The sequence below is a fragment of the Lethenteron reissneri genome, chromosome 58 (assembly GCF_015708825.2).
Source record: "Lethenteron reissneri isolate LAM-NWPU_2019-01 chromosome 58, ASM1570882v1, whole genome shotgun sequence".
Taxonomy (NCBI): Eukaryota; Metazoa; Chordata; class Hyperoartia; order Petromyzontiformes; family Petromyzontidae; genus Lethenteron; species Lethenteron reissneri.
The window spans coordinates 11,143,928-11,158,641 of NC_083836.1; the positions used below are offsets into that span (position 1 = coordinate 11,143,928).

General features: G+C 48.5%; 1 protein-coding gene across 6 annotated transcripts in view; it reads left to right on the top strand.

Moving 5' to 3' along the window:
- Nucleotides 1–14,714, top strand: part of LOC133357588 (dual specificity tyrosine-phosphorylation-regulated kinase 3-like) — a 520,504-nt gene that overhangs the window by 460,812 nt on the left and 44,978 nt on the right. The window contains exons 1-3 of one of the 6 annotated variants that reach the window (XM_061575587.1): nucleotides 9,668–9,768; nucleotides 10,647–10,783; nucleotides 14,557–14,682. In XM_061575587.1, the coding sequence (XP_061431571.1) occupies nucleotides 10,647–10,783; nucleotides 14,557–14,682 (263 nt within the window). In that variant the 5' untranslated portion in view covers nucleotides 9,668–9,768. The other 5 variants (XM_061575588.1, XM_061575586.1, XM_061575590.1 and 2 more) reach the window with 5 other exon arrangements.

Below are 14,714 nucleotides of genomic sequence, written 5' to 3' on the forward strand. Positions count from 1 at the left end.
CCACTCTACGCCCGACCTTATGGAAGAGGTACGTAGATGACACTTTTGTCATCTGGCCACATGGCCGGCCTGCTCTAGACCAATTTCTCGACCACATCAATTCCATACACCCAGCCATCAGATTCACCATGGAAGTCGAAAAAGATGGCAAGCTACCCTTTTTGGATGTCCTAATCAAAAGGAGACCTGATGGTTCAATGAGCCACTCTGTCTACAGGAAAGCCACCCATACGGATGCTTACCTAAAACCGGATTCCCACCACCATCCATCCCAGAAGAATTCCCTCATCAAGACTCTATATCATAGAGCCCAATGCATTTCCGACCAGGAACACATTGGCAGTGAACTCAAACACGTACGCCAAGCTCTTAAGGCTAATGGTTACTCCGACTACACAATCCGCAAAGCCATCACTCCAACCATCAAGAAGGATCCTGTTGAGGAGCCTTTCAAGACCATCACCTTACCCTACATTGCTGGGGTCACAAAAAAGATCTCCAAAATCCTGATTAAACACAAGATCCAGGTCCGATTCAACACAGTACATAAAATCCGTGATCTGGTACCGTCTGTAAAAGATGTGGTTCCAGACATACAGTACCCTGGCGTCTACAAACTAAGTTGCCTCTGTGGTAGCAGTTACATTGGGGAAACCAAACGACATGTCTCAGACCGCATCCGTGAACATAAAGCAGACCTGAAACACGGTAGGACAAACACCTCAGCCGTGGCAGATCACTGTTACAACTCAGTGGGCTCACATGACATTGACATCTCCAAGACAGAGGTTCTCTGCAAGCCATCTGGCTATCATGAGAGATTCGTTCATGAGGCGATCCACATATACAAACACAGAGACAATTTTAACCGAGAAGATGGATTCTGGCTTAGCAATCATTGGAAGGACGTAATAAACCATTTCGGATCTTAACTGATTGGGTTCACGTTTACGGTGACTTTCAGACCGCGTTCCACTCACTGGCATGGTGCAGTGTGCAGAGTAATGTATGGTGTCGTAATTATATAGTAAATATATAGCAGTGTGATACACATTAGGGTGGGTAAAATAATACATAGTGTTATATTAAAATGGATAAGGCAGCAACTGCAGCAGCAGCAGCAACTGCAGCAGCAGCAACTGCAGCAGCAGCAGAAACTGCAGCAGCAACTGCAGCAGCAGCAGTACCTGCAGCTCCCTTTGATGCTGTTAATCCTGCATAATGCACATGCATATGTAGTACTAATCACATTCCTGCATTTCCCATAAATATGCTAAATTCCTCTTGATATGCAAATTCCTTTGTCAAGGCGCCCAGCTTATATATATGCTCCAAGCTCGTGTGCTGTTTCATTCAGACTCTGTCGCCTCGACGGACCTGGTTTTTCACCTGAGGACGGCTGCTTGCGTTGTGGCCGAAACGTCGTGATAATTGTTTTATTATGTTTTATTTGTATTATTTTATTACTTCCCTTCTACGTGACTTTACCGAAAGAACCAAGAAGATGAATCCCTGCAGTCACGAAAGCTTTAAATCGAAATTTAAGATCCGTTTAGCGTTAGGAGAAGTGACAGCAGCAGATGTGAGTGTAAATGCGATCGGTATTACCTTGCTATCGCGGCATCTCTTGAGAAAAGGTTAGTGACTCGATCAGGTGAGCCTTCTTGTCTCGCAGTCTGTTAAAAGCTCTAACAGATGTGTGGAAACCCTCTCCGTAGAGGCGGTTCAATCTTGATTTGAAGCTTTCATGACTGCAGGAATCCATACTCTTTGGTTCTTTCGGTAAAGTCACGTAGGTATAAAATAAAATAAATCACAACGTTTCGATCGCAACACAAGCGGTCGTCCTCAGGCGGAAAATATATAATCCAGCAGTGGAACTGCTGAACCAGCGAGAGAGCAGTTACAACAAGGTTATATGTGTGGCGATGGGCAAGCAAGCGGGGTCCGAGCTGGGGTACAAACTGAGCAATCATTGGAAGGACGTTATTAACCAGGTAAAGTCTTAACTGACTGTGATGTTTCCATCCTATCTGCCTATGTCAGCTGTTATTTCTGACTCTGTGTGTCTCTCTCTATGGCTCTCTCTTAGATCTCTCACATGTCCTTTGGATTACACTCTCATGCTCACATGTCCTTTGGATTGCACTCTCATGCTCACATGTCCTTTGGATTGCACTTCTCATGCTCACATGTCCCTTGGATTGCACTCTCATGCTCACATGTCCTTTGGATTGCACCTCTCATGCTCACATGCCCTTTGGATTGCACTCTCATGTTCACGTCCTTTGGATTGCACTCTCATGGTGCTAATCTCTTATTAACACTGCTGTTGTGCGCATATGCGGGCATGATACTCTTATGCAGCGACGGAAGCTCATTCATGCAAATCTTCCTCGCTAATCCCTCTCTCCCTAATCTCCGCCATTAACACAACTGACGTGCTTACGTCCGTGGATGGAATTCCTTTCCAGCTCAGACCCCGCTTGCTTGCCCATTGCCACATATATAACCTTGTTGTAACTGCTCTCTCGCTGGTTCAGCAGTTCCACTGCTGGATTATATTTTTTCTGCCTGAGGACGACCGCTTGTGTTGCGATCGAAACGTCGTGATTTATTTTATTTTGTAACTAAGTGACTTTACCGAAAGAACCAAAGAGTATGGATTCCTGCAGTCACGAAAGCTTCAAATCAACTTTACAGGTATACTAGCATAAGTACCCGGCGTTGCCCGGGTGAAAAATATATTTCTTAATAACCTTACATATATACACAGATGGGCTGCTACCCCTGCCCCCCCCCCCCCCCCCCCCCCCAGCCACGATCTCCTCGGCCGCTGTGCAGTAATATGTACGGCCTATAGTGTGGTGGGGTGTCGAGGCCTAGTACCGTGCAGAGCCTCCGGCCTCGCCTAAATTGCCCACCCGGCTGAGGCTGGGTACGGGTGCCGTTTCCCCCCCCCCCCCCCCGCGCTACAATAATACTGTCTAATCGCTATAATTTTATTATCTACCGACCCTATAATAGTAATTGCACACATTGGGGTGGGGGGGAGTGAAGAAGACGTGAAACTTTGATGAATTTACCTCAGAGTCGCGTGTGAATGCGTGCGCATATTTTTAACGGGAATTCAAAATGGCGTCCACCCCGCAGCGAATGCGTCACTACCCGTTGCCAGGGGCAACCGCCGTGGAAAACCAAATGGACCAATCGTGTCTCGCAAATCCCTCACATTTCGTCCAATGAAACTGCGTATGGTCCGGCGACACACAGACAGATTTGCGATTTTATATATATAGATTACATTTTTTTTATACTGCTATTGATATTCCTGCTGTTATGGAGTGACTCATGCAGCCAGCTATGGCTGAAAAGTTTGGTCGTATATGTTATGTATATCGTCTATTGTTAAATTTGAATCACAGTTCCTATGATCATGAAGGACACTCACTGTTGGGCAGTTGGAGGCAGTCGCCCTCCAGTTACAGCGCAGGGTGAAGGAGAGACGCTCACGAGTGGAGGCGACCGGGCGGATAAAATGCTGCAAGTTGGCACAGTAGGGGGCACTGGTGTGGCATCTGCAAGTCGTCTCAGTTAGTCAACCTATGGTACCTGGGCCTGTCCCGTAGCCTGTCAACGCACCTTCCACACTTCACATGGCCTCACGGTGCACCTACCTTGGCACAAGCGCCGAAGTGACGTTACTGCCACTTAGGGGCCATCCATAAATGACGTCACGCGATTTTGGACGATTTTTGACCCCCCCCCGCCCACTAGTCACACGGCGTCACAAAAAGTCAGACCCCCCTCAAATATAATGTCACAAAGCTCTGCCCCCCCCCCCCCAAAATAAAACATGCTTCAAATCGATTTAAACTATTGTCATTGTAGTGCGTATTTAATGTGGCGCTGCACTCTGATGTTGTAGAAAACATTTATTTTAAAACATTTAATTAAGTATAACGTGTTGTCTATATTTAAAGTTGCGCATTTTGATGTGACGTCACATTTCTTAACCCCCCCCCCCCTCGTCACAAATGTCTGACCCCCCCCCAGGTGCGTGACGTCATTTATGGACGGCCCCTTCGTGGCGAGCGGCAGCTGTTGGAGCGTGTGTTCTCGACCTGTACTGCAGTGTGTGCAATTGTGTTTAAGTGAGCGAGTGTAAACGGTATTGGTCAATCATCTCAATGCTGATAAATCAGCTGAAGATCACTCACCTGGGATCATAGAGCAGCAACATCGCCTCCCTACTTGGCACGACCCTCCTGACAAAGTCTTGAGGGTCAGCGATGCTCTCTTGGGTAAACAAGCGGGAATCATCGTGAGCACATCGCTCCTGAACCCGTCTCCTGTTTCGGTGTCTCCTGGCGGCGCGGCGGAGGATGGTTGATGAGGTGGATGAGGAGGTGGTGGTTGACCATGAGGATGTGGAGGGCACGTGGGAGATCGGGGATGGCGACGCGCCGCCTTGAGAGATGCGACGGCCGTGTCAGGGAGGGGGGTTAGACAGTGAGATACTCGACCAATCAATCAACCACACAGCAATAGCTGCCGCTCGCCACTAAGTGGAGGTGACGTCGTCGTGGCGCTAGTGCCTGGCAAGGTGTACCGAGGCCACGTAAAGTGTCAAAGCCTCGATGGCAGGTCACGAGACAGACCCAGGTGCCATGGGATGACTGGCTGATGCACCAACTGTGCCAACTTCCAAGCATTGTATCCACAACGTTACGGTTGCACCTCGCTGTCGACTCAAGTCCCGAATGCCCCTTCTGGGTTCGCTGTTGCTGGTATCATCATCCTTGAAGCTCGCCCAGATCCCGAACAACCGCGAACGGACGAAATAACAAATCCCTCCTCATTCGAGACCTAAACATCATCGCACCTCCTGGCTTTGTAACGTCGGTAAGTCCCCGTCGAATGCAGTGGACGCGTTCCGTGGTAAGCGCCGCGCTGAGCGCCTAACAACGTCGCTATGAATACTTTACTGCCGATACAGTGCGGCCAGGTGGACTGTACTACGCACACGCCGCTGTTAGCCGGCGCCGCCGCGTTACTGCATCTATCCGCGTATCACTCCGCTCAGGCGCGCAGCTCAAGGAAGTAGTTCGTCGTCGACCGCTCGGGAGCGGCGTTGTAACAAACGGGCGCGTGCCGCCTTCATCACGGGGCGCGTTCTGAGTTGTGCCAAAAGTGTTCCCGAATGAAGGAAGAGCAGCGGCAAGGCACCGCTGCTGCTGGGACTGCTGCTGCTGCTGGGAATGCTGCTGCTGCTGGGAATGCTGCTGCTGCTGGGAATGCTGCTGCTGCTGCTGCTGGGAATGCTGCTGCTGCTGGGAATGCTGCTGCTGCTGGGAATGCTGCTGCTGCTGCTGGGAATGCTGCTGCTGCTGCTGGGAATGCTGCTGCTGCTGGGAATGCTGCTGCTGCTGGGAATGCTGCTGCTGGGAATGCTGCTGCTGCTGGGAATGCTGCTGCTGCTGGGAATGCTGCTGCTGCTGCTGGGAATGCTGCTGCTGCTGGGAATGCTGCTGCTGCTGCTGCTGGGAATGCTGCTGCTGCTGGGAATGCTGCTGCTGCTGCTGGGAATGCTGCTGCTGCTGCTGGGAATGCTGCTGCTGCTGGGAATGCTGCTGCTGCTGGGAATGCTGCTGCTGCTGGGAATGCTGCTGCTGCTGGGAAGGCTGCTGCTGCCGGAATTCTGCTGCTGCTGGGAATGCTGCTGCTGCTGGGAATGCTGCTGCTGGGAATGCTGCTGCTGCTGCTGCTGGGAATGCTGCTGCTGCTGGGAATGCTGCTGCTGCTGCTGCTGGGAATGCTGCTGCTGCTGCTGGGAATGCTGCTGCTGGGAATGCTGCTGCTGCTGGGAATGCTGCTGCTGGGAATGCTGCTGCTGCTGGGAATGCTGCTGCTGCTGGGAATGCTGCTGCTGGGAATGCTGCTGCTGCTGGGAATGCTGCTGCTGCTGGGAATGCTGATGCTGCTGTTGGGAATGCTGATGCTGCTGGGAATGCTGCTGCTGCTGGGAATGCTGCTGCTGCTGGGAATGCTGCTGCTGGGAATGCTGATGCTGCTGTTGGGAATGCTGATGCTGCTGCTGGGAATGCTGCTGCTGCTGCTGCTGGGAATGCTGCTGCTGCTGCTGGGAATGCTGCTGCTGCTGGGAATGCTGCTGCTGCTGCTGGGAATGCTGCTGCTGCTGGGAATGCTGCTGCTGCTGGGAATGCTGCTGCTGCTGGGAATGCTGCTGCTGGGAATGCTGCTGCTGGGAATGCTGCTGCTGCTTCTGCTGGGAATGCTGTTGCTGGGAATGCTGCTGCTGCTGGGAATGCTGCTGCTGGGACTGGACTGCTGCTGCTGTTGTGAAAGCGGCGCGCTAAGCGAGGACTCACGGCACTTGAAGTGCGCGGTGCAAACAACTTCCGCATTACGACACCAACACGCGGAACCATCCGCACGCCCCCTTCATCCCAGCCAATCAGAATGCGCCATGGGCTGCGCGTGGGTTGGGCCCTCCCCCAACTCCTCCCTCCCCCCTCGTGTCTGGGCAAGGCATCGTGAAGGTGACATGGTGATGGTGACAAGATGAAGATGGTGACAAGATGAAGATCTAAGATCTGTATGGGATGAGACGTGGGTTCCATGTAGGATGATGGGACACGGGTTCGGTATAGGGGGAGACAAGTGACACGTTAGTCAAATGGGGGTGGAGGGAAATGCTTTGGTCAGCAGGTTTGGCAGGGATAATCCCCAAGACGTCTTACTCCTTGAACACAATCGCCAATATCATCACCACCACTCATTTACCATTATGACCACCATCATCATCACCAACAACAATATTCGCCACTAAGTGGCGGTGACGTTGCGGTTGCACCCGATTCAAGAGCCGAATGGCTCACAGGGCTATACCTCTTCTTGGTTCTTTCGGTAAAATTTCGATTTAAAGCTTTCGTGACTGCAGGAATTCATCTTCTTGGTTCTTTCGGTAAAGTCACGTAGAATGGAAATAATAAAAATAAAAAAATAATTCTCACGACGTTTCGGCCACAACGCAAGCAACCGCCCTCAGGTGTAGAACAGGTCTGTTGAGAAAACAGAGTCTGAATGACACGCCCCAGGCTTGGAGCGACTATTTAAGCCGGGATGGAGGGGCGAAGAGCGTCTTGACAAAATAATTTGCATATCAAGAGGAATTTAGCATATTTATGGGAAATGCAGATATGCGATTAGTACTACTTGTGAAATGCGTAGGTTTGGCGAGGGGTTTAAACTTTAAAGTCATTATGCCCGTGCATTATGCAGGATTAGCAGCATCAAAGGGAGGGGATAGGGGTAACATTAATAAAGGGAAGGAATGTTAATAGTATGTAGCTGCAGTAACTAAACCACCACGTAAACAACTAAAGTATAAACTACATAGTATCATCAGTATACTAAATATACTCTCCAATAAGCTGAGCTACTAACAGTAAGTAATACATTACAATTCTATGTCGCAAAAAATATAATATGCTTCCAGCTAAACTTTATTCTCTTACATCACACGAGTCTACACCGTACTATATACTGCCATAGACAAACCCAATATTAAATTATATACTGTATTGCTATACACCACCTTATACATTGTAATATTACACTATGTATGATTCTACCCACCCTAATGTATATCACACAGCTGTATATTCACTATACAATTACAATACTATATATTACTTTGTACATTGTATTAAGCATTACAATTTTATACTATTTATTATTATACAATCCGCTATACAATGTACCATTGACCGTCGTGTGAAAGATACTAAGAGGAAGTAACGAAATATGTCAATGGGAGAGTAGTGCGGGGAGACTTGCAGCGGAGCAAAGAATCCATTCCCTGCGGAGAATACAAGATATATAGTCAATGCCAGTGAGTGGAACGCGGTCTGAAAGTCACCGTAAACGTGAACACAATCAGTTAAGATCCGAAATGGTTTATTACGTCCTTCCAATGATTGCTGAGCCAGAATCCATCTTCTCGGTTGAAATTGTCTCTGTGTTTGTATATGTGGATCGCCTCATGAACGAATCTCTCATGGTAGCCAGATGGCTTGCAGAGAACCTCTGTCTTGGAGAAGTCAATATCATGTGAGCCCACTGAATTGTAACAGTGATCTGCCACGGCTGAGGTGTTTTGGTAAAGTCACGTAGAATGGAAATAATAAAATAATAAAAATAAACCAATAAAATAATTATCACGACGTTTCGGCCACAACGCAAGCAGCCGTCCTCAGGTGGAGAACAGGTCTGTCGAGAAGACAGAGTGACTTACCGAAAGAACCAAGAAGATAAATCCCTGCAGTCACGAAAGCTTTAAATCGAAATTTAGGGCTATACCTAATAAATTAACTTAAACTTGAGGCGACGTGGGGTGTTGAAGGCTCGCTGACAGGTTACGGGACAGGCCCACGTGCCATGCGTTGACTGAGATAACTGGCAGATGCACCAGCTGTGACCCCCAACACCAACACTACCTCTACCATAATCACACGCACCATCACAATAATCATCACCACCACCTCTACGATGATCATCACCAACACCAACAACACTACTATTATCAGCACCAATATCACCACTAACACCAGCAACACCAGCATCATCACCACCATCAACAACTAGCACCAACACCAGCATCATCACCACCAACACCTCCATAATCATCACTACCAACACCATCATCACCACCAACACCAGCATCATCACTACCAACACCATCATCACCACTAACACGAGCATCATCGGCATCATCACCACAAGACCATCATTACCAACACCATCATCACGAACAACACCACCACAATCATCACCACGATAAGCATGAACAACACCACCACAATCATCACCACGACAATCACGCTACCAATTTTATGAAGAGTTCGACTCCCTGCCTATGGCCAACGTTGTAAATGAGCATCCGTCCATGCTCAATCCACTGCTAGACATCCGTGTGAGTACCATCGTGTTAGTATCGCACACGCACTGGGAAAATGTTTGCTAAATTTTATTTTCAAAATTGGGATCTGCGATGATCACAGACGCGAATTGCTGTTGTAATTGTTACACTGCATTGGTTGATATGTTGCGCGGTTTCTTTGTAAATTCAAGTTTTGTGAAGTTTTCGTCTCTATGGTTCTGTCACACGAGGCGGTGGTGATTTGCGTTTCGGCCCCAACAGCGACTTCCTCCACAGACTCGGAGAACACACAGAGACTCCCTCAGACTCATAGCCACACATAGACTAATCCCACAGAGACCCACAGACTCGCACAGTGACTCACAGACTCACACATACTCCCAAAGTAATCCACAGGCTCCCACAGTGACCCACAGACTCACACCGAACCAGAGTGACCCACAGTTTCACAAAGAGACCCACAGACTCACAGATTCCCCAAGACTCACACGGCGACACACGCGGGCGCACACACGCGTGGGACATGGCGGAGACGAGTCCAGACACTCCGCTCTACCGCCGCCTCCTCCTCGGCCGAGCCAGGGCTACGGCTCCTCCTCGACGAGTTTCACAAACCCATCTCTGTGTGACCCGCCAACCCTCGGCCCCACCCATAGCAACGCGCATAGCAACAGTCACCGCGCACGCGCCGCCAGCTCCCGGCACGTGACCAACAACAACAACCGCCACAACGCTCCCACTCGCGTCCAGTGTCTACTTAATATCTCACTTTATACGGTTGACTTCGGTTTTACCATGCGCAGGCAAGGGGATGTATCGTGAAGAAGGCTTTACTATTGACGTTCTACCTACACGTGTGATAGGGTAGTAGTAGTGATAGGAGTTGGGGTAGTGGTTGGGGGTAGGGGTAGTTAGGTGTGGGGGTTAGGGTCGAGCAGTAGGATGGGCTAATGCGTATTGCATGATCAGGATCGCTGTGTGTAGATGGTTGCGAAGCGGGGTGTGAATGACCGAATATTGTAACTTGTAATTTGCGAATCGAGTGGGTGAATGACGTTGAGTGCAAATGGGCGATCCAGAAAGGGATAGAAAGTATACATATTATAAAGTCCCACTCAGAGTCGAGTCTGTTATTAACGTTACGACAGCTTGTTGTGGTGCTGCGGTGGCGGCGGTAGTGTAGTGGTTAGCGCTACGCTGCACAAAGAACCCGCTTACCTGAGTTCGGTTCCCACTCACGGCCAACACCGGTGATAAACCGCTCCTGGGCCTCCCCTAGGTCGACTCAGCCTCAAATGAGTACCTTGTGCGGTGTGTAAACATCGCACACTGGGGATAAAAAGGCAGCCGGGCGTGGTGTTGGCCACCCACCCCTTCGTGTGCCACAGTGACGGCCTTCATAGGGGCTGCTCGCTAATAGCACTTGCTCTATTCTGTCTGTTAAGGCTACGCAGGGGATCTTTGTCGTTGGTGTAACAACAGCACCCACATCGTTATTGGTGACAGTTATGTGAAGAGGTGGGAGAGGTCACGAGGAGGTGGTCGCGGGTAGACCGTCATTGACCGTTAACCCCGCACCTCCGATGAGGACGGTTGGCTACGTACGGCGCGAACGAAGTTCGTACAGTCCAGTCCAACCCCCTGGCCTCCCTCGACCCTGCGCTGTTGTCGTCCCCAACAGATGGAGGGTTCCGTGATCAAGCGCCGTTACCGGGTGCTGTCCAAGCTGGGCGCTGGAGGCTACGGCGCGGTCTACACCTGCCTGGATCGCAGGCAGAAGAGGAAGGTGGCCGTGAAGGTTACGCGCGACATCGAGAGGTAGAGGGAAAGCAGTCCGATTAAAACTTGGAACGGCAAAACATACTTTTAATTGCCGTCCAATATGAACCTCTTTTTACAATTAAACAAATGTTATTATTAAAATACAATTAAACTGTTTTAACCAAATTTTGTTTTTACCAGGTCAGGCCACACTGAGCTATTTAGGTATTTTTTTCAGAAGCGACCTGGCTGTCACAAATGATAGCTCAACGAAGTAGCTTATCGTCGTGTGGAAATTTCAAGCAGCAGCCCAATACTCTTAAGCGCGTGACTTGATTCTAAATGTGGAGGGGTAAAACCGGAAGAGACCCGGAGACAAATCCACCACGGGGAGAGAGAGAGTGACACCTAAATGACAAATATACAGCAGGCGTCAGAGGCGGGATCGAACCCACGACCTGTATACCAGGCGAGGTAGTTAACATCTCGCCAGGGTGCCCCAAAAGTCAGGACGCGTAGGAGTGCTTTATTTAATTGAACAAATCACCTTGGGTCACTGCATTTTAGTAGGTTATATGGGCTTATGGAGGGACTATAAAATAAGGGCCTCATTCCTGATTAACCTATGGGTGAATCCGGCCTTGACTGCAATCAGAATATGCATATTGGAGGAAGCCGATGAGCTATAAAGCTCTTCTTCACAGATGTCCAGTCCCCAAGACCACACAAAGCCCTATAAGCTAGAGTGGGCCCAGTGTGTATGTAACGTGTAATGAAAACTTCCAGTGCAGGTCACGGAGAGTGCATACCATGTCAACCCAGAAGGTTTACCCATATTCTTGCACAGGGAAATTGAGTTTTCAGGTCCATTTGGTGTACAGCCGTTTCACCAGGGGAAAGCATTGTTTTTGTCTTTGTGTTTCTCCCTTGTGATGGGATGTTGTAGGATGAACGTTGAGATTTATAAGGGCACGGGGTGACCAATAAGATCTGAATTGGTCTCTAATAAGGTAGGCACTGATAAGCGGTTGACAGGTATAAGAGTGGGATCAGCGTTTGAGCCTCCGCGTTGTGCTTTGGCTGAAGGTTCCGCAGCGCCTCGACCCGTTCGGTGGAAGCTCTGCACGATGCTTCTGCTGCTCATTCAATCACTCAAACTTATATTGATTAACGTAGCACCGTTCACAATACAACAGCGTCACAGAGAGTGCTTGCTTCAACATGTGAACGTAAAACATTGCATCATTAAAATTTGAGATGTGCAAAATCGTCATAGGTATACAGTATGAGAATAAGTTTTCCACTTTTTTCTGGCAACAAAACAGGTGTTGAAATGTTAAAACACCAAACTGAAACCTTTTACAAGGAATCATATCTGCATTAACCACAATACTTGTGGTCAGAATGCAAACAAAAAACACTGATAATGTATGCATTGTCTTTGAAACTGATTGGTCCACACCAGAGACAGCTTTCTTTTGAGCCGAGTCTCAAAACGGTGTTAGACCAGAGGATGCCAAAAGGCATACAGCACAAAGACAACACACTATCAGAGTAATGAGAGCTCAAGGTGAGCAGCTACATAATGGGACCTCCTTTGCCAGTACCAAAATATGAGAATAAGTTTTCCCCTTTTTTCTGGTCTCTGGTGTGGACCAATCAGTTTCAAAGACAATGCATATATTATAATTGTTTTTTTACCCTTTTATATGGCAACAAAACTGACACCTTTTTACGAGGAGTCATGTTTGCATAGACCACAATACCTGCAGTCATAATGCAAACAAAAAACATAACTCTGATAATGTATGTACTGTCCTTGAAGTTGATTGGTCCACACCCGAGACAGCTTTCCTTAGAGCCGACTCTCACATGGGTTGGACCAGATGACGCCAAAAGGCGCACAACTCAAAGACAATGCACCATCAGAGTATGAGAGCTCGGGGAAAGTATTTACACCATTGGTACCTCATTTGCCAGTAAAAAATATGATAATTGTTTTTTTACCCTTTTATCTGGTGCATTGTCTTTGAGTTGTGCGCCCTTTGGCGTCATCTGGTCCAACCCATGTGAGACTAGGCTCTAAGGAAAGCTGTCTCGGGTGTGGACCAATCAACTTCAAGAACAGTGCATACATTATCAGAGTTATGTTTTTTGTTTGCATTATGACTGCAGGTATTGTGGTCTATGCAAACATGAATCCTCGTAAAAAAAGGTGTCAGTTTTGTTGCCAGATAAAAGGGTAAAAACCAATTATGATATTTTTTACTGGCAAATGAGGTACCAATGGAATGCATATATTATCAGTGTTTTTTTTTGCATTCTGACCACAAGTATTGTGGTTAATGCAGATATGATTTCTTGTAAAAGGTTTCAGTTTGGTGTTTTAACATCTCAACACCAGAAAAAAGGGGAAAACTTATTCTCATATTTTGGTACTGGTGTAGTGACTTGTAACGTCACTACTGTGTGGCTCTACACACGCACACGCATGACGTCACTATGTGCGGGGAATGTCACTACCCCCTGGGCCTACACACACACATACATGACGTCACTATGTGCAGAGGCGGGAATGATGTCACGGCCAGGTCGGGGGGCCGGAAGGCCGTTGGTCAGTGCCACGGGGGTTTTGTGAGGCCGTGGCACTAGATGAACCCGACCGGACACGTGACTGGATCAAGGTGGGGGCCGGGGGCCCCAGGGGGACCTTGGGGGCCATGAGGCTAGAGGCAGAGCCTTATCGAAGGTTCTCGAAGGGGGGCGTGGCCAGGGCGTGGCCTGGCCACGCCGAGAGGCATATAAGCGGGCTCCGCACCTCGTGCGGGGCTGCTTGAGTTCGGGATAAAGACGCCTCATGAAGACACCTCATGAAGAGTGAAGTCAAGCCTCCAGTCAGTGTGGCCAAGCAGTAGCCCTCCTGGCTTGGCCACACCAGTATTACTAGAGAGTCAGAGTGAGCGAGTGTAGAGAGGATAGGTCGGTAGTCACCATCCTATGTGTAATGTTAAAGTGTTACTGTTGTGTTCAGAAATAAATAGTGTTGCCTTCCCAGCTCAGTGTATGCGCCTCTATCGAACCATTTCACTGGCAAAGGAGTTCCCATGATGTAGCTGCTCACCCTGAGCTCTCATTACTCTGATAGTGCGTTGTCTTTGTGCTGTACGCCTTTTGGCTTCCTCTGGTCTAACATAATTTTGAGACTCGCCTCAAAAGAAAGCTGTCTCTGGAGTAGACCAATCAGTTTCAAAGACAATGCATATATTATCAGTGTTTTTTTTTTTGCATTCTGACCACAAGTATTGTGGGTAATGCAGACATGATTCCTTGTAAAAGGTTTCAGCTTGGTGTTTTAACATCTCAACACCTGTTTTGTTGCCAGAAAAAAGGGGCAAATTTATTCTCATATTTTGGTACTGGCAAAGGAGGTCCCATGAGGTATACAGTAGTACAAAATATATGAGATAAAATACATTCAACCATAAACACCCAACACACTGCACCATGAACACCCTATTTACTGCACCATGAACACCCTACACACTGCCTCACGAACACCCTACATGCAACACCGTGAACACCCTTAAATGATGCACCATGGACACCCTACACACTGCACTATGAACACCCTAAAAGGTTGCACCTTGAACATCCTACAAGCTGCACCATAAACACCCTACAAGCTGCAATATGAACACCCTACACACTGCAGAAACCGGACTTAGAATCCTGATGCTTGGACTACGATGATGATTGCATTGGAGGAAGTGTGGAGGAGTTTACGATGATGAGATGTTGCTGACGATCTGTGGTCAAATCTTCACATGCAGCTTGGGCCAGGATTGGTACCGCGAGGCTGGCTTCCTCCGGGCTCTGAACAAGAGCACCAACATCGTCAGGATCTTGGACAACTTCGTCAACCAAGGGAACATGTACCTGGTGCTCGAGCTCATCAAGTGAGGGTTCCACCACCACCATTACCACTACC